Source organism: Engraulis encrasicolus, chromosome 14 (assembly GCF_034702125.1).
Source record: "Engraulis encrasicolus isolate BLACKSEA-1 chromosome 14, IST_EnEncr_1.0, whole genome shotgun sequence".
Classification (NCBI taxonomy): Eukaryota; Metazoa; Chordata; class Actinopteri; order Clupeiformes; family Engraulidae; genus Engraulis; species Engraulis encrasicolus.
This window is the reverse complement of record NC_085870.1, coordinates 45,004,389-45,027,101: the sequence shown is the minus strand read 5'-3', so window position 1 is coordinate 45,027,101 and position 22,713 is coordinate 45,004,389. Positions and strand designations below refer to the sequence as shown.

At 44.4% G+C, this 22,713-nt stretch overlaps 2 protein-coding genes across 3 annotated transcripts; both read right to left on the bottom strand.

The window, feature by feature from the left end:
• Window positions 1–229: 229 nt before the first annotated feature.
• On the bottom strand, window positions 230–2,868 carry LOC134463352 (G-protein coupled receptor 182-like). Its single transcript, XM_063216565.1, has 2 exons — window positions 2,546–2,868; window positions 230–1,890 (listed from the first exon to the last, which is right to left on the bottom strand). Exon 2 carries the CDS (start codon window positions 1,888–1,890, stop codon window positions 811–813), a length of 1,080 nt encoding a protein of 359 aa, XP_063072635.1. The 5' UTR covers window positions 2,546–2,868; the 3' UTR covers window positions 230–810.
• A 792-nt stretch (window positions 2,869–3,660) lies between these two features.
• Window positions 3,661–21,256, bottom strand: pip4k2cb (phosphatidylinositol-5-phosphate 4-kinase, type II, gamma b). Of its 2 annotated transcripts, none has more exons than XM_063216563.1 (11): window positions 20,696–21,256; window positions 19,898–19,995; window positions 14,640–14,736; window positions 11,743–11,895; window positions 9,218–9,364; window positions 8,284–8,322; window positions 7,517–7,630; window positions 6,762–6,878; window positions 6,003–6,168; window positions 5,459–5,562; window positions 3,661–4,960 (listed from the first exon to the last, which is right to left on the bottom strand). In XM_063216563.1, the coding sequence occupies exons 1-11, from the start codon at window positions 20,849–20,851 to the stop codon at window positions 4,880–4,882; spliced, it is 1,272 nt and encodes a 423-aa protein (XP_063072633.1). In that variant the 5' UTR covers window positions 20,852–21,256; the 3' UTR covers window positions 3,661–4,879. The 2 variants fall into 2 exon arrangements, with proteins under 2 accessions (XP_063072633.1, XP_063072634.1); XM_063216564.1 differs by having other exon boundaries at window positions 20,839–21,256.
• Window positions 21,257–22,713: the final 1,457 nt, after the last annotated feature.

The window sequence follows — 22,713 nt, the reverse complement described above, 5'->3', positions numbered from 1 at the left end:
ATCTTACTCTGATGCAGGCACAATGGCAGGAAACAGGGTGTTTCACTGGATTCTGAACAATTAGCCTACACGCAGGATCCTGGACCTGGACACACTTGAGAGGGTATAGACACTGACTGAAGAGATCTCTCTTATGCAGTCAAGTGAGTCATAGAAAACCATTGACCTTTCAAGGTCAAACCATTCAAGGACACCAAGATGGTGTTTTTAAATGATATGCGTATGGAAGTTCCAATATCCAAAGTGCCAATATCTGCAGGACAGGGTCTGACCATACACAGACATACACATACATTTTTATTTGCCTTTAAAGAGTTACACAGCATTCTTCAAAGAAAAATAGATTTGAAATCTGACCATAACAGCTGCTGAAAAAAAATTCAATCAGAGAGAGAGCTGAAGAAATTGAAGCACTATGGAGGCAAATCTTGGAGCAACATCTACAATGTCAACAACAGTTAGCTGATATCTCCATTTAAGGGACTTTTTTAGGGACAACCCCTCATATGACATGCAACATGAGGGGTTATAACAGTACATTTCATTTCATACAGGTGATCTGGGTTTGCTGCATTGAGAGCCACCTCATTTATTTGCTGTTTTTCGTCCTGAAGGTTTAGACTCCACTTAAATGAAAAAATAATGGTTCTGTCTGACCTATTGACCTGCCCGACCGCTGACATCATCTTATGACGTGCAATCAGGCTGACCCTCTGTACAAAATGAAATGAACTTCACCAAACACAACATACAGATGGAGGAAATTCCTAGCTGACACAAAATTTCCTTTGCAGCAATGTTGTGTGACATTTACTCCACGTCTGACTGGCTGGTGGTGCTGGCGTTACTCATCTTTCTCTGGGGCTTGCCCTTCCCCCCGGCCTCCTCCACCCTTCCATCCTCACCTGGGAGCTGTGCATGCCTCCTCACATACCTCGCCAGCTGTTTGAGGAGAGTTTTGCGAAAGCCAGGCCGCAGTAGGTTATACAGGACCGGGTTGGTGATGTAATGGAAGTGTGAGAGAGAGAGCAACAGGTATGCGGAGTAGTACACAATGGCGATGGTGTCACAGTTCAGTTGATACGGGTCCAGGGTGTCCACCATCATGATGATGCTGATGATGTGGTAAGGCAGCCAGTGGAGCAAGAAGACGGCCGAGTAGACGTGACACATCCTCATGTCCACGTCCGTGCGGCTCTGCAGCTCCGGCGACCTCCTCAGGGCCTGCGCCGTCAGCCAGTTGCAGGTGAGGATGACGCCTCCCGGGATCAGGAACTGGAAGACGAAGGAGGTCATGGTGATGATGGCCATCCAGAACTCGTGGTTCCTGTCGGGGAGGAGGTAGCAGCCGGGCTCGTGGTACTCTATCAACTGCATGTTGGACACCATCACCGGCGAGAGCAGCAGGGCGAAGATCCAGAGTCCCGCGCATATGCCTGCCCGCCGCCTCTTCTCGTTCACGCCCCAGGGCCTTGCAGCGGTCGCGGTGGGCTCACGCGTCACCGACAGGTAGCGCTCTACGGACAGGTACGCCAGGAAGAAGGAGGTGCTGTAGTAGTTGAACTCGTAGATGAAGTTGGTGAAGTGGCACATGAAGGAGCCCCAGGTCCACACGTCGTCCATCATGACCTCCAGCAGGAAGGCGGGCATGATGGTCATCACCATCAGGTGCGAGACCGACATGTTGAGCGTGCAAAAGACCTCAGGGCTGGACGAGTGCCGGCGCTGCCAGTTGACCCACAGCACCACGCTGTTGGCCGTCAGGCCCACCACGAAGGACATCAGGTAGATGAAGAACAGCATCATGCGCCTGGATCTGTGGTCCAGCTCCACCGAGCAGCTGAAGAACACGTGCCAGAAATCGTCGGTGGCGTTGTCGTCGTACATCATCTGGTTTAAAAAGCAAACGTGAAACGATGAATACTTTATTCCGTTTATTCAGGTCGACTTTAATAGCTAGCCTGATTATCATCGACTTTCAAATCTCTTCGAGACTTTAAGAAGCAACGCAGAAGATGTTGCGTCACTAGGAGGGCGTGAGCTGGCTAATAGTAGCAGGCTCAATTAGCCTTTTTGATGTCAAACAGGTTCCATTTTGAAGCAAAGCAGATCACTACCAGTTTAAGGCCCAACACAGAGGCAAGTACTGTATGCACTGTATATGTCTAAGACACTATAGGCAACTTACGGTACCTGCTTCAAAGGTGTCTGTCGTCACATGAAAAAGGACCATAGACAAGCAGAGCAGTAGTTATTGTTGAAGTTTTGAGTGGTTATTGAAAGTGGATCAAGAATCAGAAAAAAACAAGTATTCTCACACAAACATTTTCATACAATGCAATTAACAATACAATACTCATAATAAAACTTTTTCCAAAAGATACATTAGATGCATAATCACAAACATCACAAATTTCAACCATCATAAATGGTATAAGAAGTACAGATGCATCAGCAATTATCATCTTTTTGTTATATCAGGGCTGCTTCCAAAATGCTATTTTTACAGAATGATTTAATCTCTGCAAGATGGCTTCATACTTACTTTAGGTTACTTTATGATGTGTCAATGAGGGTGTTCTGGAGTTTGAAGGACGATTCAGAACAGAGTTCTTGGTTGGCCTCAGCAACGTTTTTTCTGGACCATATTATTTTGCTGTTAAGTCTCTTAAAATTATCCTTGATAGCTAGGACTTTTCAGCAGCCGATTGTTGCCCCGAACCTGAGATCAAGAGACAGCAGAGTGGTTTGGTTGTCATGTGGACCAGTTGACAAGAGAGACTGAGCTGAGAAAATCATGGGTTTGTTGTCGATGGCAATGGTGGGATGTGGCTCAGGATGTGGGGGCTTTCAGGGGAAGGCTGAGGGCTTGTTATGTTGACACCCCCAACAGGAAACAGATGAGCTAGGGGGCTAGGGGCTCATGAGCTGGGGACAAAAGGCGCCAGCCCAGAGTGACATATTACTTTATATATGATAAATTACTCTCTATTTACTTTCTATCTACTTACTATTACGTAGCCTCTTACTGCAGATGGGGTCGCCGGCAGGCCTATTCACTACATGCAGAAAATACTCACATCATAACAACATTGCTATGACAGTACAGAGAGCCTTTAGTAACAGATTAAGATATAGCAATTACAATTTTGGTGACAGTAAGGTTGTAACATAGGCTCTACACCAAGGGGTTAAATTCGAAGCCTCACTGGCGGTGAGTGGCAATTTAGCTGGTTGAGCTTGAGTTGATATGCATTTTAGCTACTACGAATATATTAATATGCAAAGAGATCGCTGCAGACTATTGCTTAATCTAAATGGTGGCCCCGGGCCCTGCCGTGGCCAAACGGTGGGGCAATCGTCTGCCATGCGGCTGGCCCGGGTTCGATTCCCGGCCCGGGTCCTTTACCGACCCCTCCCCGTCTCTCTCCCAATTCGCTTCCTGTCCACCTCTCACACTGTCCTATCAAATAAAGTCGAAAAAAACCAAAACAAATCTCTAAATGGTGGTTCCTGGGCTAGAGCCAGTTGAAAACCCCTGCCCTACAGGAAAAAGATAAAGGGGGGGCTGCGGGCTGGGGTCAAAAGGTGCCAGCCAAGAGAGAGTGACATATTACTTTATATGAGGTATTAGCCTATATTATTACTTGGGTCTTGAGTCTTATTGCGGTGTCTCAGACTCACATTAGATTCATATTAGATTTTTCTTACATCAGTGGTTTCACTGGACACTGCCTTATGGGAAGTGCCAGAATGGTGGATATCATGTTTGGCCAGTGACTGATCAGGGCACCATATCACCATCACCCAAATAGCTGACAACGAAATGGCTTCTCAATCTTTGTCGACTTTATGATCATCCATTTGGTAAGGACACTAACTGGGGAGAGAATAGGAAGGTTTGCATAAACCAAGAGAGTAAACAGACACAGGCATTATTTCTGTGCGGTGCTTCTTCACATTTCCAGATTTAATGTACAAAGTAATAACATTTTGGCCTTGAATTGAATTGTACATACATGTTCATTATAGATTAGTGTCAATCAATTCTACTATATGGAACAGCTACTTGATATAATTTCCTAAAAATAGAACAAGGCCAGTCCAGTTCCTTTATTTCTTCACATGCGTACAGTTAAAATATAGTCTTCATATAAATAAAGTCAATATAGTCTTTCAATATTTGTGATGCTTTCCATATTTCTGAAACACATATTTTACTCAAACAACACAGTGTAATATTAGATCGTCTGAGAACATACTACATACTTTGATATTCCATTTCAGATACAATAGCTTAATAAATCACATAGTATATCATATAAATAACTGATTTAGAAATGACTCTCATCTCACTGTGAACAAAATGTACAGTACATTTTGCAGTGTTAATTCAACGACCTCAGAGAATTGAATCTGACACTCAGTGTTGGTGTTACTCTGTAAGGGTTAAATTAACGCTGCAGAAATGCCAGTGTATTCTTCTCACCTGGGCCACCCCGCTTATTTTTTTTATAGCTATGACCAAATGCAATGCTAGTTGCTAGTCTTCTTGCGTCAACAGAAAATAGGTGACACCTGAATATAACCTTACATTTAGCTATCACACAAGTAAACACAAACGCAGTACGTTCCATATACAAACTATGACATATGGCAGTTTTCACAAACTACTGATGTCACCTGAAGGACATCCAATATATCAAATCTTCTTCACTCAATAGCAGGCTCGAAAATCCTTCAGCAGAGCAATCTCTTGTCATTTCTATAGTAGGACAAAGAGCTAGGCATTCAGTCAATTCAGTCAATAAAACGAGTGATTGCGGTACTCATCCACTGAAAGGGCTGTGGAGTGGTGAGGCCGTGTGACTTGATGGACTCAGGCGAAAATGTTGGCGATGAATTCTCGGAAGCGCTTGGCGTACTGCTCTGGATGCACCGTGGATATCTCCGCGCCGGCCTAGACAACGCACAAGCATACCACCACAGTAAGTGGGATGACTGCATGCACATGATCATCATGAACAACATAGACAGAGACAGTACACCAATAAATCCTCAACAGGTCTCGTCGTCATTGGTTTTTTTTTCAGCCTAGGGACCCCGAAACTGATGGGGAGCTGGAGTAGGGACACCCTACAAGCTGCGTGGAGGAATTTAAATGTCACCGTCATCCATCACCGTTATTTTATTATGATACCTCAATCATCTCCAATCATGCATAATGGCTGTGTACTATGTTGTGTGTTGCCGTGTTAGAAACATAGCCTGTGCTTAGTAACGGAGGATAACTAGCAGAGTTTGGCGTGGAACGTTACAGTATCGGTATCGATGGGCTATCGAATTGGTCCTTTCGAATTGGTCCAGTGCTATCGTGCTGTGACTTCCATTGACATGGTGGCGAGTTCACACCCCCGAGGGGGACGGGGTGCGCAGTAATACATCAGGTTACACTTACCCCATGTTTGACTGTCTTGGCAGCGTGGGCAGCTTTCTTCTTGGTGTCATACTGCGTCAGCACGTCAATCAGCCCCATGAAGTAGACCTCCCGCTGGGGAGCACCTGAGGCACAACAGGAAGTGACGTCACGTCACACAGACAGAATGTTTGAGCATAATTGCAGATGGATCAAATCATAAATTGATTGATTGAATTTAATTTATTTGACATTCTCATTCTAATTTGGAGTCAGTCTATCAGTCAGACAGACAGATAAAAAGGCAGGCAGGTAGACAGGTAGTCACACACACACACACACACACACACACACACACACACACACACACACACACACACACACACACACACACACACACACACACACACACACACACACACACACACACACACACACACACACACACACACAGTCCAACAGACACAAACAAGACAAACAGACAAATATACAGAAAATGCACCCATACACACAGACAGCTAGTCCAACAGATAGAAAAGCATACAAGACAGACAAGAATATGACTAACAAATAAAATTTCACTCACCAACGTCACTTTGAATGGCGTACACGTCTATGTAGGGGTCAAACTCTCCAGGTCCGAAAGGCTTGAAGGAGTTCATGTATCCCGCAATCCCCTCAGGGGAGGTGCCCATGGAGCCGGCTGCGGAGTGCGCCTGGGCCCCGGGGGGCAGGGGGATGCCGTTCGCCACCTGAGGGCCAGAACAGTTTGCAGCCATTGCTGCTGTTATTACATTACATTACACTTAGCTGACGCTTTCATTTATTCAAAGCGACTTGCAGCTCTTATTTTCAGGGTATTGGTTACAGTCCCTGGAGCAATGTGGAGTTAGGTGCCTTGCTCAAGGGCACTTCAGCTATGGATGGAGATGTAGGGTCAGGGGGGATATGAACCGGCAACCCCTAGATTGAAAGACCAACTCTCTAACCACTAGGCCACGGCTGCCCAAATTATAAATTATGCTTCCAAAGTAGAGCAAAGTAAAGTAACTTGTGCTTCTGAAGTATACCAATGTAAAGTAATTTGTGCTTCCAAAGTATACCAAATTAAAATGTATATCGATGATTGTTGATATGTTTGGCTGGCTGGGATGTGTGGGTGGATGTGTGAGGCTTGTGTGCACTTGGTGTGATGTGTGCGGTTGAGCCGTATGTGTATGTGTGGAGGTGTGAGGTGTTGTGCACTATTCTAAACTTTTATCTGAATTCATTTCTTATTGCTTACCAATATTGCTTCGTTGTGCTTGATGACAAATAAAAGATGTTAAAAGATATTTTATTCTACCTCTTCTTCCTCCTCCAGCGAGGAATCCTCCAGCTCCTCTTCCTCGCGCTCCCCCCGGTCCACATCATGGATGCCCAGCAGCAGGCTGTAGTCCATGATCCTCTGCTGCACCAGGAACTAGCAGAGTAGTAGAGGCGAGTGTTTTATTTATCCTGAAGGAAATGAAGAAGGGTGCTCCTCGGAGGCGGTCTTAGGGGCGGGCCAAACGGGCAGCTGCCCAGGGGCAGGAGACTGTACCCGTAAGGAGGCGGCACCATCGTCATGCTCCGCCCCTGACGACATTACGAAATTGGCAATTAGCACAATTAACATTTCATTTCTGTGCTATTACCACGCTATCCCAATAATAACATGGTAGTAGTTATCATTAGTTACCATACTTTGCCTATTTTGTGATGTTTTTTCGTGGGGGGGGCAGGGCCGTGATTGGGAAGGTGGGGCGCCAGAGAGGGCATCAGTGATTGTAGGACTGCCACTAGTCCCATAATGTAGTATACCTTAACGCAGCACACAGCAGGGAATGAGTGGAGTGCAGCAGCAGTAACATTGTTAAGAAATAAAGAATGAAGAAAAAACATGCACCACCACTTTGAAACGGGATCCGACGCCCTTGACAGGAGGTACACAGATAGCAAAGGGGCATTGAATCGGCACCGATTATCGTATAGTCAACACCCTTTTGCTCTCTGGGTATCGTTTGTGTCGTTACACACACACGCACAGACACACACATACACACACAGTGGGTACTGTACCTCTACATCTCTGTTGAGCTTCTCCATAATCTTCTCCTTCTGCTCCTCGCTCACAAACACCTTCTGCATGTTATTGCGGAAGTCTACATCTTTATACGTAGGCAGCTCTTTCACCTGTTAACAGTGGAGAAGAGGACCATATTACCAAGGACCATATTACAATTTTAAATGTCACAGTAAAGTACAGTAGGCCTACTGAGTCAGAAAGGAATGATATAGTACATTAGAGCAGTGGTTCCTGGGATGTGGGCACCCCCTGGGGGTGCACCAGAGATTGCAGGGCGTCAGTGGAATTGTGCATGTTCATGAAAAGAAGTGAGAAAGGAGTAAAATAAATTTGTGGAGGATGAGATCGTTCTACACAGTGCATATTTGTGGATATGAGTGAGTAATGAGTAATAAAGTTTAAAGACACTGTAACACTCTCTCACCTGTTTTCTTGAGGAGATAAGATGAAACAGTGACATTTTACTGTATCGGACCATATCGCAAATTCTAAAGTCCCAGGAAAAAACACTGACGTGGAATGAGACAGTTTCACATGCATGTTTGTTAATATCAGTGAGAAAGGTGTGATACATTGGTGGATGAGAGAGAATACATGGTAAAAATGTTTGTCCAAAGTGTGAGTGAGAAAGAAGTAAAACCCATTGGTGGAGGATGGGATACAGTAATATAATTACAGTAATACACAGTACCGATAAATGTTTGTGGATATGAGTGAGTAGAAAAGAGTTGTCCTTTTTAAGGAACCGTATAACGCTTACCTTCTCTTTATCGCTTGCTTCACGTGACACCAGAGAACCCTTCAAGGGAACATTGGCATTTGATTAGTCCTTTCTTGGTTCTTCTGATGTAGATGGCATGGTACTAATGCACAGATCAGTCCCATCTTAATCATTACATGCAGGGCTCTAATTTAACTTTTTTAGATGTTAATCTTACTAGTCAAACACACACTCACTAATGGGTCAAATTGGCTAATAAGTTGGTATTTCCTACCAGCCAAACTGAAATTTCACCAGCATTTGGCAAGTTGGCTGGTGTTAATTTAGAACCCTGATTACATTACATTATAATAAACTGACTTTTTTTAATGCAAAGCCATTTACATTATTTAGGTCCAATGATACAGTCCTAGCAGCAATGTGGGATTAGCTGCCTTGCTCAATAGGCCAACTCCCAAACCATTAAGTACCACCGCTGCCACAAATGATTAATAGCAGACAGTATTTGCCAGATGATTATATGAAGGACTTCATCTGCACTTGGTTAGATGAAGACATGCATCAGAGTGCCGCTTCACTCCACTAGGATGCCCCCTTGTGGTAAGGTTTCACTTCACATTTGACCATGCTTTTAGACAATGTATTTACATGTACGCACAAGGAATTGCACTCCTGTAGATGTTAATGTGACACATAGTAATTTACATATAATGATGGGGGATGCAGGATGAGGGGGTGCAAAGATGGAGCACACAAAAACAGGACAGTGACATGACCAACATTACATGCGCTACCTCTCTGTCTATGTGTTTTTTGTCTGCGCCTGTATTTCTGTGTCTGTCTGTGTGTCAGTGTGTCTGTCTCTTTCTATCTCTTTCTCTCTCTCTCTCTTTCTCCCCCCCTCTCTCTCTCTCCCTCTCTCTCTCTCTCTGTATCTGTATCTGTGTATGTACCAAATGTGTCCACTAATTACCTTGAGGTCGTACTTCCTGTGCACGACGAGTCTGTGGCTGAACATGTTCCTCATGAGCATGAGGTAGGTGTCCTCGCTCTCCACCGTGACCCGGTACAGGCCCAGGAACTGAGGCAGCAGCGTACTGCCATGACACGTCACTATGTGCTGCACCATGGACACAGCACAGAATAGAACAGAATAGAATAGAATAGAGAATGTAATAGAATAGAACAGAATAGAATAGAATAGAACAGAATAGAATAGAATAGAATAGAATAGAATAGAATAGAATAGAATAGAATAGAATAGAATAGAATAGAATAGAATAGAATAGAATAGAAGAGAAGAGAAGAGAAGAGAAGAGAAGAGAAGAGAAGAGAAGAGAAGAGAATAGAATAGAAGATAATAGAAAAAAACAGAACCGTTTTTTGAGTGTTATCAAAGATTCTCTAGGTTCCAACCGTCTTTGGTATTATCATTTTATGTTTTATATTGTACAGAAGTATCATTATTATTCTGGTAAACTCAAATGCACTCAAATTTTTTTTTTTTTCAGATGGATGTAAAATATTAACATGGAAGATTGCTATCACCTTTCTATGTGAATGATATGCCATTCATGGAAGAACAGCTGTCTGTACTAACCACTTACCAAAGTTGCCGAAATTCATATTATTGCGTGTTAGCGCAGCCGTGGTGTAAATGGAGATGGGCTTTTGATCAGAGGGTTGCAGGCTTGAACCTCACCCCTCCACTCTCTATCACACTCCATGGCTGAGGTGCCCTTGAGGGAGGCATATAACCCCATACTGCTCCAAGGACTGTAACCATTACCATGTACTGTATATTTATTATACTTTGGATAAAAGCGTCAGCTAAATGTAATGTAATGTAATGCGTGTTGCTGTTTGGTAGCACACTTTGCATTACAAGCCTATTGTAAATACTCAATGAAGGATGTAGGAGGACTGAAACATCTTTGACATTATCTCCAGTACATCTGGTACAGGGGCCGTTGGAAACACAAACAGACTGTATTCAAATGAGCTACTATGCCTAGATAGGGGACTGAGCCAACCTGAATATGGTGTGCCATGACAAACAAGCTGTGTGTGTGTGTGTGTGTGTGTGTGTGTGTGTGTGTGTGTGTGTGTGTGTGTGTGTGTGTGTGTGTGTGTGTGTGTGTGTGTGTGTGTGTGTGTGTGTGTGTGTGTGTGTGTGTGTGTGTGTGTGTGTGTGTGTGTGTGTTTGTGTGTGCGTGTGTGTGCGGGTGCGCCAGCGCATGTCATGTGTATGTGTGTCTAGTTGTAGTGGGGGTTGTAGGGTCAGTGACTGACTTCTACTTTTCAACTGTGTTCCTGGTGGTGAAGGGAAGTTTGATGTGAATAAATAAGTAAAAAAGGAACAAGAACACATCTCAAATATCAAGTCCAAATAAAGATGTCAGCTCACGCAAAAAGGAAATCTCACCAATGCGATTCTGTGACACCGGTTTGCGTATCAAAAGCATCCAGGCTTGTACACCAACATCACATCTGTGATTATTACGTAATTGCACCTGGCTATTCTTCAACAATGCTGATTTATATCACAGCTGGTAAACTACAGTACTAGGTGAACCATAGCAGCAGAAAATATTTTTGAATGGCACTACACTGGAGATAATGCGAAATCTGTACTTCGATCACAAAGCTCTATCTGAGCAGCGAGTTTTTCCTGTTTGAACCTGTGTGATGAGGGCATAAAAAGTTGAAGACATGGCTGGGTTTACCTATTACAGGCTATTTGAAAGCAAATGGTTGGTTCCATCTAACCTCCAGCATTGACAGTAGGTAGTGCTGTGTTGGACAGTTCCTACCATGCTATAGTCTGTCTTGCCAGGCTAGTCGGCAGAAGCTGTAGCCTGCAGGCTGGCTGGAGAGTGAAGGTTTACACGGCACTGACTGTTGATGGATCCCATTGACTCGCATGGGTGGACGCGAAATGAATTGTAAATGAATAGTATATAGACTGCATTTATATAATGCCTTTCCACTACTTCGAGCACTCAAAATCACATTGTATGCCTCACATTCACCCTTTCACACTCTCATTCACACAACGGTGGCAGTGGCTCCCACATAGGGTACCACCCACCGCCAGGAGCAACATGGTCTTAAGTATCTTGCTCAAGGACACATTGATGGGGTCAGGCTGAGCGGGGCTCGAACCTGCAACCTTTTGGTTGACGAAAGGCTCCTCTACCACCTGAGCCACCAGCGCCCACCAGACCGTTGGGATAGAGAGACAGGGAAGGATTGGGAAACGGCCCGGGTCAGGAATCAAACCCAGGTCGCCCGCGTTGCAGTCCAGTTCTCAGCCGTTAGAACCAAGGCTGGGCCAAGAATTGTTATATTTGACCATTTCGGCTGATCCATCAGCCAATCAGATCGCGTGTATGAATGTACAGTAGAACACAAAACAAGACAACCCCCTTTCTGTCAGACACGCCCACATCAACCGCAGATGGTTAGTGCCCGCCGTGGGAACGGAGAGTAACTGACCTGGTGGTACTCGGAGAGGATGTTGAGCATGTCCTCCACCTCCTCGCTGGAGATCTCCTTGATGATGAGGGTGCGGTCGTAGGAGAGGAGAAGCAGGCCCTCCTCCTGCTTGGAGTCCGGGTGCTCTATGGGGGGACTGCGCACCAGAGAGGCCTGCAGGGGGAGACACACGGGTGGCACCATAGCCAATACTGTAACCGTGCCAACAGACCAAACTCAGCAAAATTATCTTTATGGCAATGAGCTTTGAGACTGCAAGGTGGGGTATGCGCCAGGGAGGCCTGGGGCCTATACTACAAAGCTGGTTCAGGAGTGAACCAGGTTAAGTTAAGAGGTAAATCATCTAATAGAAGAGCCTGAAGTCCTCACTTTCTTGAGAAAATGAGGACTCCAGGCTCTTCTATTAGATGATTTACCTCTTAACTTAACCTGGTTTACTGCTGACCCAGCTTTGTAGTATAGGCCCCTTGAGACATACACATACACCAAAGAGGAACAATAGCAGAGACTGTAACCGTACGACCAAACTAAATGACAAAAGTGAAATGAGACAATCAAGAAGAGAAGTGGCAAAAGCATTTTTTGTGTCAGAAGGTGTTGGGAGACGTTAAACTACAGTTGATGTTATGGTAATGAGTTATGATGCTGCACATCAGAGAGGCCAAGAGGACACACAACATACAGTAGCAGACCCTGTGTTGTCAGTGTCAAAAGTCATATAACTCAAAGGCAGTTGTAAACCAAAAAATGTCATCACATTTGGAATTCACCACTTTTATTCATTTCTCAACCCGTTAAGATACGGCATCATACATTTGCTATTACCAGGCCAGCACTTACCACCACTTTGTTTTCTGTCTCTTTTTTTCTGCTTTTAATACAGTTTCACTGTGAGCATCCAGCTCCTGTGAGCGACTCCTTTTTCTCCCTACATCATTACTGTTTTGGAATTACGCACCGAGTGAAACTTCCCAAGTAAGACAAAGGCGCGGACACCAGCTCTACCTTCTATTACCAGCATGGCAATGACCTAGTCATAGTTCATTACTAAAGGCCATAGGGTAGCACTATGGTAGTTAACCCCTTAGCGCAGAGCCTATGCTATAACCTTACTGTCACCAAAATTGTAATGGCTATGTCTTAATCTGTTACTTAAGGCTCTCTGTAATGTCATAGCAATGTTGTTATGGTGTACAGGTAGTTGAGTATTTTCAACAAATAGTGAATAGGCCCGCCGGCGACCCCATCTGCACTAAGAGGCTACGATTTCAATAACTATTACAGTGTTCCACTGCATGCATTATGGCGCTACTTCTTCTGTCTGAATGATGTGTCCAGTATGACTCGTCTTTCTCAGATACACTGTAAACAAATTCTGGTCTGACTTCCCTAAAGGGCAAGGCAAGTGTGATTAGCAGGTAATCTGCATATTTTTGCTGGCCGGGCTGTCACCAGCTAGTGCCTCCTCTCCTCCTCGTGCCTCTTATTTAAGTTTCCTCCAACAACTAGGTCAGGTATCTGAGCTATTGCTACAGACCATTCTGGAAAACCAGGCAGTATTAGGTGCTGGTGATTGTGACAACCAGCAAACAGAGGCCATGACATTGCCTGCCATAGGTGTGCACAGATATGGGCTAGATGGTGCTAAATCCCCTGCCCCTTTGCCGTACTGGACAAAAAAAACACCTTTTTGAATGTTTTTTTCCCAATGTACTGTGGTCTATGTTGACATTATCATCTAGAAATGTTTGCCGATTAAAAGTGTGTGGCAATAATGCATCAATATAATAATGTACAATATCTATAGCCTTGTAAGGCAGCTAGATGTCCCCCAGCTCCCTTGAGCACCTGCCCTCCAAAATATCTATGCATGCCACTGTTGCCTGCCCGTGGTTCAGAAATTCCAAGTCAAAATCAAACAACCGCAGCACAATCAAACCGGCTGATGCATCAGGCTTTGTTTTTGCAGTGAGACATCCTGAACACTTAACCACCCACATTAGGAGGCCTGGTTATCACAAAATAACAATGCAATACTCTTTAAATGGTACTATTGTATTGAGTATAATAGCATCAAACGAGCAGGAATGAGACAAGCATAACTATGATGCAGGGAATGGAAAAACACCAGATAGTAAAGAGAACAATCAGAAAACAATTTCTGTGCAAATAATTAAATCAATAAGATATGTATGCCTTTGAATTTAAGTAAAATAGAGAGAGATGCTTTATTGATCCTGAAATAAAATTATGGAGAGATGATTTTTATAGTTGCTTTGTCCTCTCAACGTGTAAAAGCTGTGCATGTCAGCCTTATTTACAGTAGTTATGAATAAATTAATATTTTTCAGCATGCTTGTTGTATCTTTATAATACAGTTGTCATGAAACTGCCCCCACACGAGTAGTGAAAGATTTCTGGAGAGCATATATTGAAGGCACATCATGGCTGCCCTTGTAAACTACCGGTATGCAAATGTCAATTCAAATGATGTACCACATACACGCCTTCACCTCATTGTACCTACCAACTGCCGCACCATCAATACTTCCTCATCAACCTTCAATATGAGTGTGTGTGTGAGAGAGAGAGATAAAAGAGGGGGGGGGGGAGTGTGAGAGAGAGAGCGAGAGAGAGAGAGAAAGTGAGGGGGGAGTGTGTATGTGTGTGCATGAGAGAGAGAGAGAGAGAGAGAGAGAGAAAGAGAGAGAGAGAGAGAGAGAGAGAGAGAGAGAGAGAGAGAGAGAGAGAGAGAGAGAGAGAGAGAGAGAGAGAGAGAGTATGTGTGCGTACGAGTATGTGTGCATGCATGTGTGTGAGTGTGTCCGAGTGTGTGCCTTCAAACATGTGTGTGTGTGCTATCAAAAGATCAACAGCAACAAAATGCATCTGCACACCTGGTAGTCCAGATCCTCAATGCCAAATCGCTCACGGAGGTTTCTGAAGACTTGTGGGCAGTACTCCTTGAACTTGAAATGGCCAGGAAGATTCTCCCTGTAGCAAGAGCAAATAAACACAGCAGCATTAGCAGCATCACAATACCAGGCATCAATAGTCTAATGCAGTGGTTCTCAACCTTTTTGAATAAATGACCCCCTGGACCTCATCACAAGCCTTCCAACGCCCCCTTGACCTCATAATAAGTTTTCCAATGCCCCCTTAGTATTAAAAAATAAATGGACTAATGCCCCCCAATGGCAACTAAGCACCATCCATCTGTATACTTCTCAATGCCCCCCTAGGGCTCCTCAATGCTCCCTGGGGGGCTGTAAAAGCCCCGTTGAGAAACACTAGTCTGACACATTCAATGGCTGAGTGAGGAGATAGCAGCACCCAAGTCAATAGTTCAAGGCATTATTTGGCTTACAACCCCAGACAATGCTGTACAATGCGAAAGATTAAATCTTAACTGTTTGGATGTCAAAACAAGTGTAATTGCATATCGACTTGGGCCTTCTCTCCTTTTCAGAGGTTCTAAATTGAATGTGAAATTACAAAGCCATTCGCACTAATACATTGTGCATACTAATGTTAAGAGTACTGGGGGTGGGGGAACAAAACACTGAAAATAAATACAGAGATTTTGTCTTCAATAACAACACTATAGACTTAAATAAGATGAAACGCAAGAGCATTTCAATACACCTTTGGAAACATTTTGGCGATTTACTGTGACAACGTTTTGGTTCGGGCTGTTCAAAATCCTCAAAAAGGTCTTTTGGCAGCACCTAAATACCAGACCAGATTAAAGGATTTAAGAAATCCTATGCAAGCCAGAGAAAATCCCACCCTCTTGCCCGAGTTGGGAAACAAGGAATAAGAACTGTTTTAGAGTTCTTACTTCAGATGAATTGGTTTTCTAACCTAATACCCTTTTCATCATACCTACTGTGCAAACATACACAGACACATATATACACACAGATATACACAGACACATATATACACACAGATATACACAGACACAGATATACACACAGATATACACAGACACATATATACACAGACACATATATACACACAGATATACAGACACAGATATACACAGACACATATATACACACAGATATACACAGACACAGATATACACAGACACATATATACACACAGATATACACAGACACAGATATACACAGACACATATATACACACAGATATACACAGACACAGATATACACAGACACATATATACACACAGATATACACAGACACAGACACAGACACAGACATACTCTCTCTCTCTCTCTCTCTCTCTCTCTCTCTCTCTCTCTCTCTCTCTCTCTCTCTCTCTCTCTCTCTCTCTCTCTAAAATGACACAATACAAATGTAAAGAGTTTGTATTGTGCGAGAGTGTGGGGATGTTAAACTGAACCAGAACTGCAGAGTAAGTGTTTTGGCCTAATAATAAAATGTCTTCAAACTCCAGGCAGAAAAAACGCAACTACAACGTAACTACGTAAACAATTACTGTGAGACTTAGACATTAACATTTTGGTGACAGTGAGATTGTGACAGTGGCTCTGCACGAGGGTGAACGGGTTAAGTCTTATGAGTAGCATGTCCTGGATAAATGATCATCTTCTACACACATTATCACAACACCAATACTCAAATGTACTACAAATGTCCTTGTGTTATTATTTATCTATTCTTTGTGTAGCCTATATGTGGTTTTAAGGGTGGTTTATGCCTCGAGATCAGCGTCCCTGCGTCGTGATGCAGTGAGCCGCGCAGTTAACGGAGTGAAGCCCCCCCCATCACGCAGGTACTCAGGGGCACCTCCCCAAAATTGTGTCTCGACGCAGGGAGCGACGGCGTGAGGGGCGAAAATAGGTCTCTGATTGGTCCTCTCGACCAGCCTGCTCTGTCCTCGAGTCGAGAGCTACTTCCTTGTTCTAACCTTCGTCGGTCTACGGACTGTGAGCTCTTCATTAAATAAGTTGCCCGTGCTTTGTCGTTTGATTTATTTACACGAACCAAAGACAACACGTGCGCTTGCAAGTTACCATGCTGAAGTTATTTGGACAGTTGAACAGTGGTTCCGAGGTCGAGGAAACATTCCGCTTCGTCCTCGACAATTGAGCCACTTCTTTGTTCCAAACTACCACGGTGGCTGCCAGTGCGATCAAACATGCACGTGATATAAAGATGTAATGTTTCATTTTCATTGTCGTCGAGTCTGTGAAGCTACAAAAACAACCGACACGTCTAGGTTACTCTTTGTATTGAAGGCAGTTTGAGCGTGGAATGACATCGCGCAGACCGTGCTTCAAAACAGGGCATAAACCAAAATTAACTGCATCATGGCTGCGACAAGCTCACTCTGTGGCGCAAGTAGGAAGCATAACCCGCCCTTTAGACTCCATGTTATGTATCATGTGTCTTGTGATTTCTATGTAAGGACAGCCATCTTTCCTCTTAAACTGTAAACCCAGTTTACCTTCAGGTACCAATAAAGTTGAACTGAACTGAACTGAACTGAAGACAGATAGACACGGAAAGAGAGTTCTTCACATTCTTCCTTTCAGTGGACATGTGTCATCAGTGATCTAATTAACCCCCCACCCCCCACTGTACAGAGATGTCCTCTGTGTGAAGTCTGAGCTAACATGGAGTAACCTCACCCTGTGCTTGCCTCTGATTGTTTCTGCTTTCCTGCTTCCCTCTCTCTCTCTCTCTCTCTCTCTCTCTCTCTCTCTCTCTCTTTCTCTCTCTCTCTCTCCCTCCCTCTCTTTCTCTCTCTCTCTCTCCCTCTCTTTCTCTCTCTCTCTCTCTCTCTCTGAAAGCCTTCAGCTCAACAGCTGTGTGGCCAACTGATAACTCGCAGCTCTTGAACTTGTTAATTTATAGTCAGACTAGTTATGACGATGAGCAATAATGAGATAAAGGGCACTTCAAACTTGTCTTTTGAATGTCACCTATGCAGTTATGCTTTAAGGTGGAAGATGCATTTTTATTCACCAACCAAGGTTACAGTATGCATTATTGTCTAGTTATTCTCTTACTGCAAATGTGCCATGTTGATAGAGCCAGAGCATCCTCATTTTAACCGTGATTGTAGACTACTGATGCTGGGTGAGGTGCAACATGTGTGCGTGGCGGATAAATCCAAGATAAGATCTCAAATCACAACAATTAAAGGGGTATGCCACTATTTTGGGGCTTAATACAGTTAAAATCATTGGCTGGAGTTTATAAAGGTGGTAAAGTGTCTTATTTTTCATTTTAAGCGTTGTCTTGCTTTAAGACAAGTTAAAAGAGGGAGTATGTCGCTAAGCTAGTGAAAGTCAATGGATCCGTGTAGCATGTAGCATGCTACACGGATTCATTGACTTTCACTAGCTTAGCGAAATTGGCTTTCATGTAAAGATCAAATTTGGCAATAGGCAGCCCCGTTTCAATGAGCAGCATTGTTGCGGTACCTTTTTTTGACCATTTCCTGCACAGTGTCCCTTTAAGATTCTTCAGAATGTCTTTGCAGACATTATGTCTGTGGTAGTAAAGTCAGAACGATGCACATCATGAGCTACAAGGATACATCCTTTAGGGAAACTTGCTTTAGTCCAGTGTAACCAAGGTCATCTGCGCTAGTATGTCACTCTGGACTCGAACCCACAACCTACAAGTCAACGTTCCAGTTCGGACAGGGAGGCACAGCATGATACTGCTGAGATAAAGGTCCTGACAGATGGCCCAGCACTACTGATATTGTATGAGGCTCCATCTTATCAGGGGACCTAGTTAAGGGTGTTGGTTGTCAAGGTGCTCGCTTTAAGTATGAAGTACAAAGAAAGAAGCCCAGAAAGCCCAATTGGGAAACTCCAACTCCCATTGTCATTGAGACACAGCACACAAGTGAACACTGCACACAAAAAAATGCATTTATGCCTCACCCGTGCAAGAGGGCAGCCCTCAATGGCGCCCTAAGGGAGCACTGCGGTGGGACGGTACCATGCTCAGGCCTCAGTCATAGAGGAGGATGAGGGAGAGCACTGGTTAATTACTCCCCCCACCAACCTGGCGGGTCAGGAGACTTTGGGCTTCAAGTCTGACGCGCTAACCGCTTACCCATGACTGCCCTATGCTTACCCATGACTGCCCTACAAGGAGAAACACTGTCACTGACCCATTCACTGTCCTTTTCCCCAAGGAAACTTCTCCACCCTTTAGGCCACAGCTGCCTGTTCTGTGTAGCATGCCCATGTCATCGGCCTATTTCCTCCTGCCAGACACACACTGCTCATGCTGTTGCACACTGAAGCTTGGCCTCTGTACCAGGAAGTCTTCAATAGGACGCCTCAGCTACAAGCAGACAGGGGAGCAGTGTGCCAGCCATTCCCTTCTATTCTAAATCCCCCCGTAATGTGGGAACCGGCACAGATGAAGTCATGGATACTGTTTATTAATCATTCACAGTCCAGTGGCACTGTTTGTGAAGCTAAATCTGCCTTGTTTTTGTCCAAATGGAGACATAAATAGTTCCTCTGAGGATCTATTTCCATTTTAAAATACTGGACTGAATTCCCTTTTACTTGTGCTTTTTTTTTCTTTGTTTTTCATTTACCTGCAGTGTCCTGTGTGAGTACATCATAGTAATGGTGGAACAGACTCTGGGTAGTATGTTTGAGATGATCAGTCCGGGCCTGGTCTGTGGTAGGTCTTAATGTACCTCATTTTGAACCTGACTGAGGGAATCACCCCCATGCTATCATACCAGTGGCTGCAGCTTGCTGTGGACTGCACACATCAGGGTCATTAACATTTTAAAGCCCTTAGCGCAGAGCCTGTGTTATAACCTTACTGTCACCAAAATTTTAATAGCTATGTCTTAGTCTGTTACTGAAGGCTCTCGGTAATGTCATAGCAATGTTGTTATGATGTAGTTGAGTATTTTCAACAAAATAGTGAATAGGCCCGCTGGCGACCCCATCTGCACTAAGAGGTTACAAGCAGACGTCAGGGTGGCATGGTGAAGTCCATTAATTACTTAATTTCACAACATGCTTCCTTTACATGGAAGGCACATTTTAAAAAATATAAACCAACAAAAAATACAGTAGTAGCACCACCTGGGTTCTGCCAGTAAAAACATCAATGAACCATAGCCAGACACACATGCTCTGTGTATAGTGTCTGTTGGGAGTGCACAACTCACTTGTTGAAGAGATGGTTGTTCACCTTGATCTTGGTGTTGGCTTTGAAGTCGTCCGGAAGCAGCATGACAGGGACGGGTATCTGGGACAGATCATTTATCTGTGGAGAGGAGTGGACACTACGTGTAAAAATACACATGGTGGAAAATCGACACACATGAAGAGGACCCGCACACAGACGTGTCGAAGTAGGCTACTGTAGAGGTAATAATATCATATTAACAGGCGGAGGGGTTACATACACACACACATGCGCGCGCACGCACACACACACACACACACACACACACACACACACACACACACACACACACACACACACACACACACACACACACACACACAAATACACACACACACACACACGGAGCACCCACGCACGTGCACACACACACACACACACACACACACACACACACACACACACACACACACACACACACACACACACACACACACACACACACTGGGTGTGATTTGTTTTGTTTTGAGGCTGTAATGTACTAACAGAAATTATATGGTTATTTTGAAATGTCCACAAAGCGCCTGCAAATGGCCCTGCGCGCACACACGCACGCACTCAAACGCGTGCACACACACACACACACACACACACACACACACACACACACACACACACACACACACACACACACACACACACACACACACACACACACACACACACACACACATAGACACACACACACACACACACTTGTATACAGTGCACAGTTTGAACTCCACCATCAACTCTCAGCATCTCAACATCACAACACACAGTAGGTCCGTCCACGTACCGTATGGTTGACCCCCCAAATGAATACACTGAGGACAGAGTTGCTTGCCCGGAAGACCTCCACCTTCTGATGCACAAAGTGTTTCTTCTTGCTCTTGGTTCGAGCTAGCTTTCTCACGGGATGTGGGAGGCGAGGTGACTTACCGGGAGAAGACATGTCCTTTCCACAGCCAAACCCGGAAACGAGTAAAAGTTTACAAAAATCGACACTTGTTCGCGGTAGCCGCCTACCCCCACCTGTCTCCTTTCGCTCCGTGCGCTACAACCAGGTGGCCGTATCCTTTTGCGCGTACGCTGGTCTCCTTATCGAACAGTTGAAGCGAATTTCCAGATAGATGCCGACTAAACTTTTGTTCCCCGAAGTTAGAGGGGCTACAGATTTGATCAAACTTTGCTCACGGATGGAGCACGAACCACGGCAAATTCCAGCTGTTTCATTACCATCCAAAACAAACACTTGCCGTCACCGATAGCTAAGTTGCCAAATGACGTCAGTGACCAAGCTTTTCAGTGGGACTGCCCAAAAGCCTGGCTGACCAGGGCTGTCAACATGAGCAGACCTTACACCAGTGCCCCTAGCTGTGCGAACGTCATCATCACATTACATGTCGTGCTGATTAGTACCGGTAAATGCAAATATGTCAGATTCTTCTCTCAGCTGTCTCTGGCAAAGTTCTGAGATGACTGTTTCTGATGGCTGGTGTCAACGATCAGTTGACTTTCATGTGACACCCCCCCCCCCTTCTCTCTCTGTCTGCCTCACTCCTCACACAGAAACAAATTGAGTGGCATACCTCACATTCTACATGCTTTATTGAATTTCAGATCATGTCAGGGCATCCTGTTGTAGCAATATGCATTTACATGATAAATAATTATGCTTCTGCAAATGGCAGCTGTAAACAGTTCCAAAATGGTTGTGTCAAAAATGGTTTCGACAATGTGCCTCAACAACACTGGACCAGCAGTGTGTGTTTACTGCAGCCCTGTCATATGAGAGAGATTTTCAGATTACCGCCACTTGGATCCGGCCCTGTGCTGCCTCTCTTAACAAAGTTTCCCTTTGTCCAGGTATTTCCCTACACGGACATGCCTGCTGTGCCTCAGTGACACCCTTGGAAGAGAAGGGGCATCTGTATTTCCCGAGACATGGACGAAAACAAGCAGAGACCAGCAAGGGAATCAACCCTGGCTGGAAGATCCTCTTTTTTCTTGGTTTGTCTGTTGCTTTTGAATACACCTTCTGGCCTTTATGCACACAGTAGCCTATCCTATGGCGTGTCTTTGAAGGTGGGATTTTTAAAGATATTTCTTTTGTACTGTATGTACGTTTTGGATTGGGGGGCCCTTCAAATGACTGTTGTCCGGGGCCCAGTGAAAGCTGTCAGTGGCCCGGCACACACACACACACACACTCACACAGACAAACAAACACACAAACACACACACACACACACACACACACACACACACACACACACACACACACACACACACACACACACACACACACACACACACACACACACACTGTTTTTGTCCCTTCATTTTGGCCTATTTCTAATGAATCTAATGCATTCTGGGCCCTTGCTGTCGTTTGTGCCCGTCTGATTTTTTTGTTTTTGTTTTTGTGAAGAACATTGAGTTGCACTTGTGTATGAAATGTGCTATTCAAATAAACGTGCCTTGCCTTGCCTTCGAGTCAAGGTTGAAGTTATAATAAAAACCCTTTATAACCTACCCCTGCTCCACCAGAGGTGTCAAAGGTTTGATTAGAAGTAGAAGAAAACTGAAAATCTGCCGATTTTTCCCTTCCAATACAGGTGACTTTACTACACCCCGCTGATTCTGAGCTGATTCTGACGTTTTTTGGTCTCTGGTGTCTTTGGTTTTTGAGGTCTCTGTTACAGTGTATTTACCTCATTCGATACAGTGGAATAACTGATGCATGAATTATGTAATAACATTGTACTAAAATCACCAATATACTATACATTATGTCATATCACAGTGTTGCAA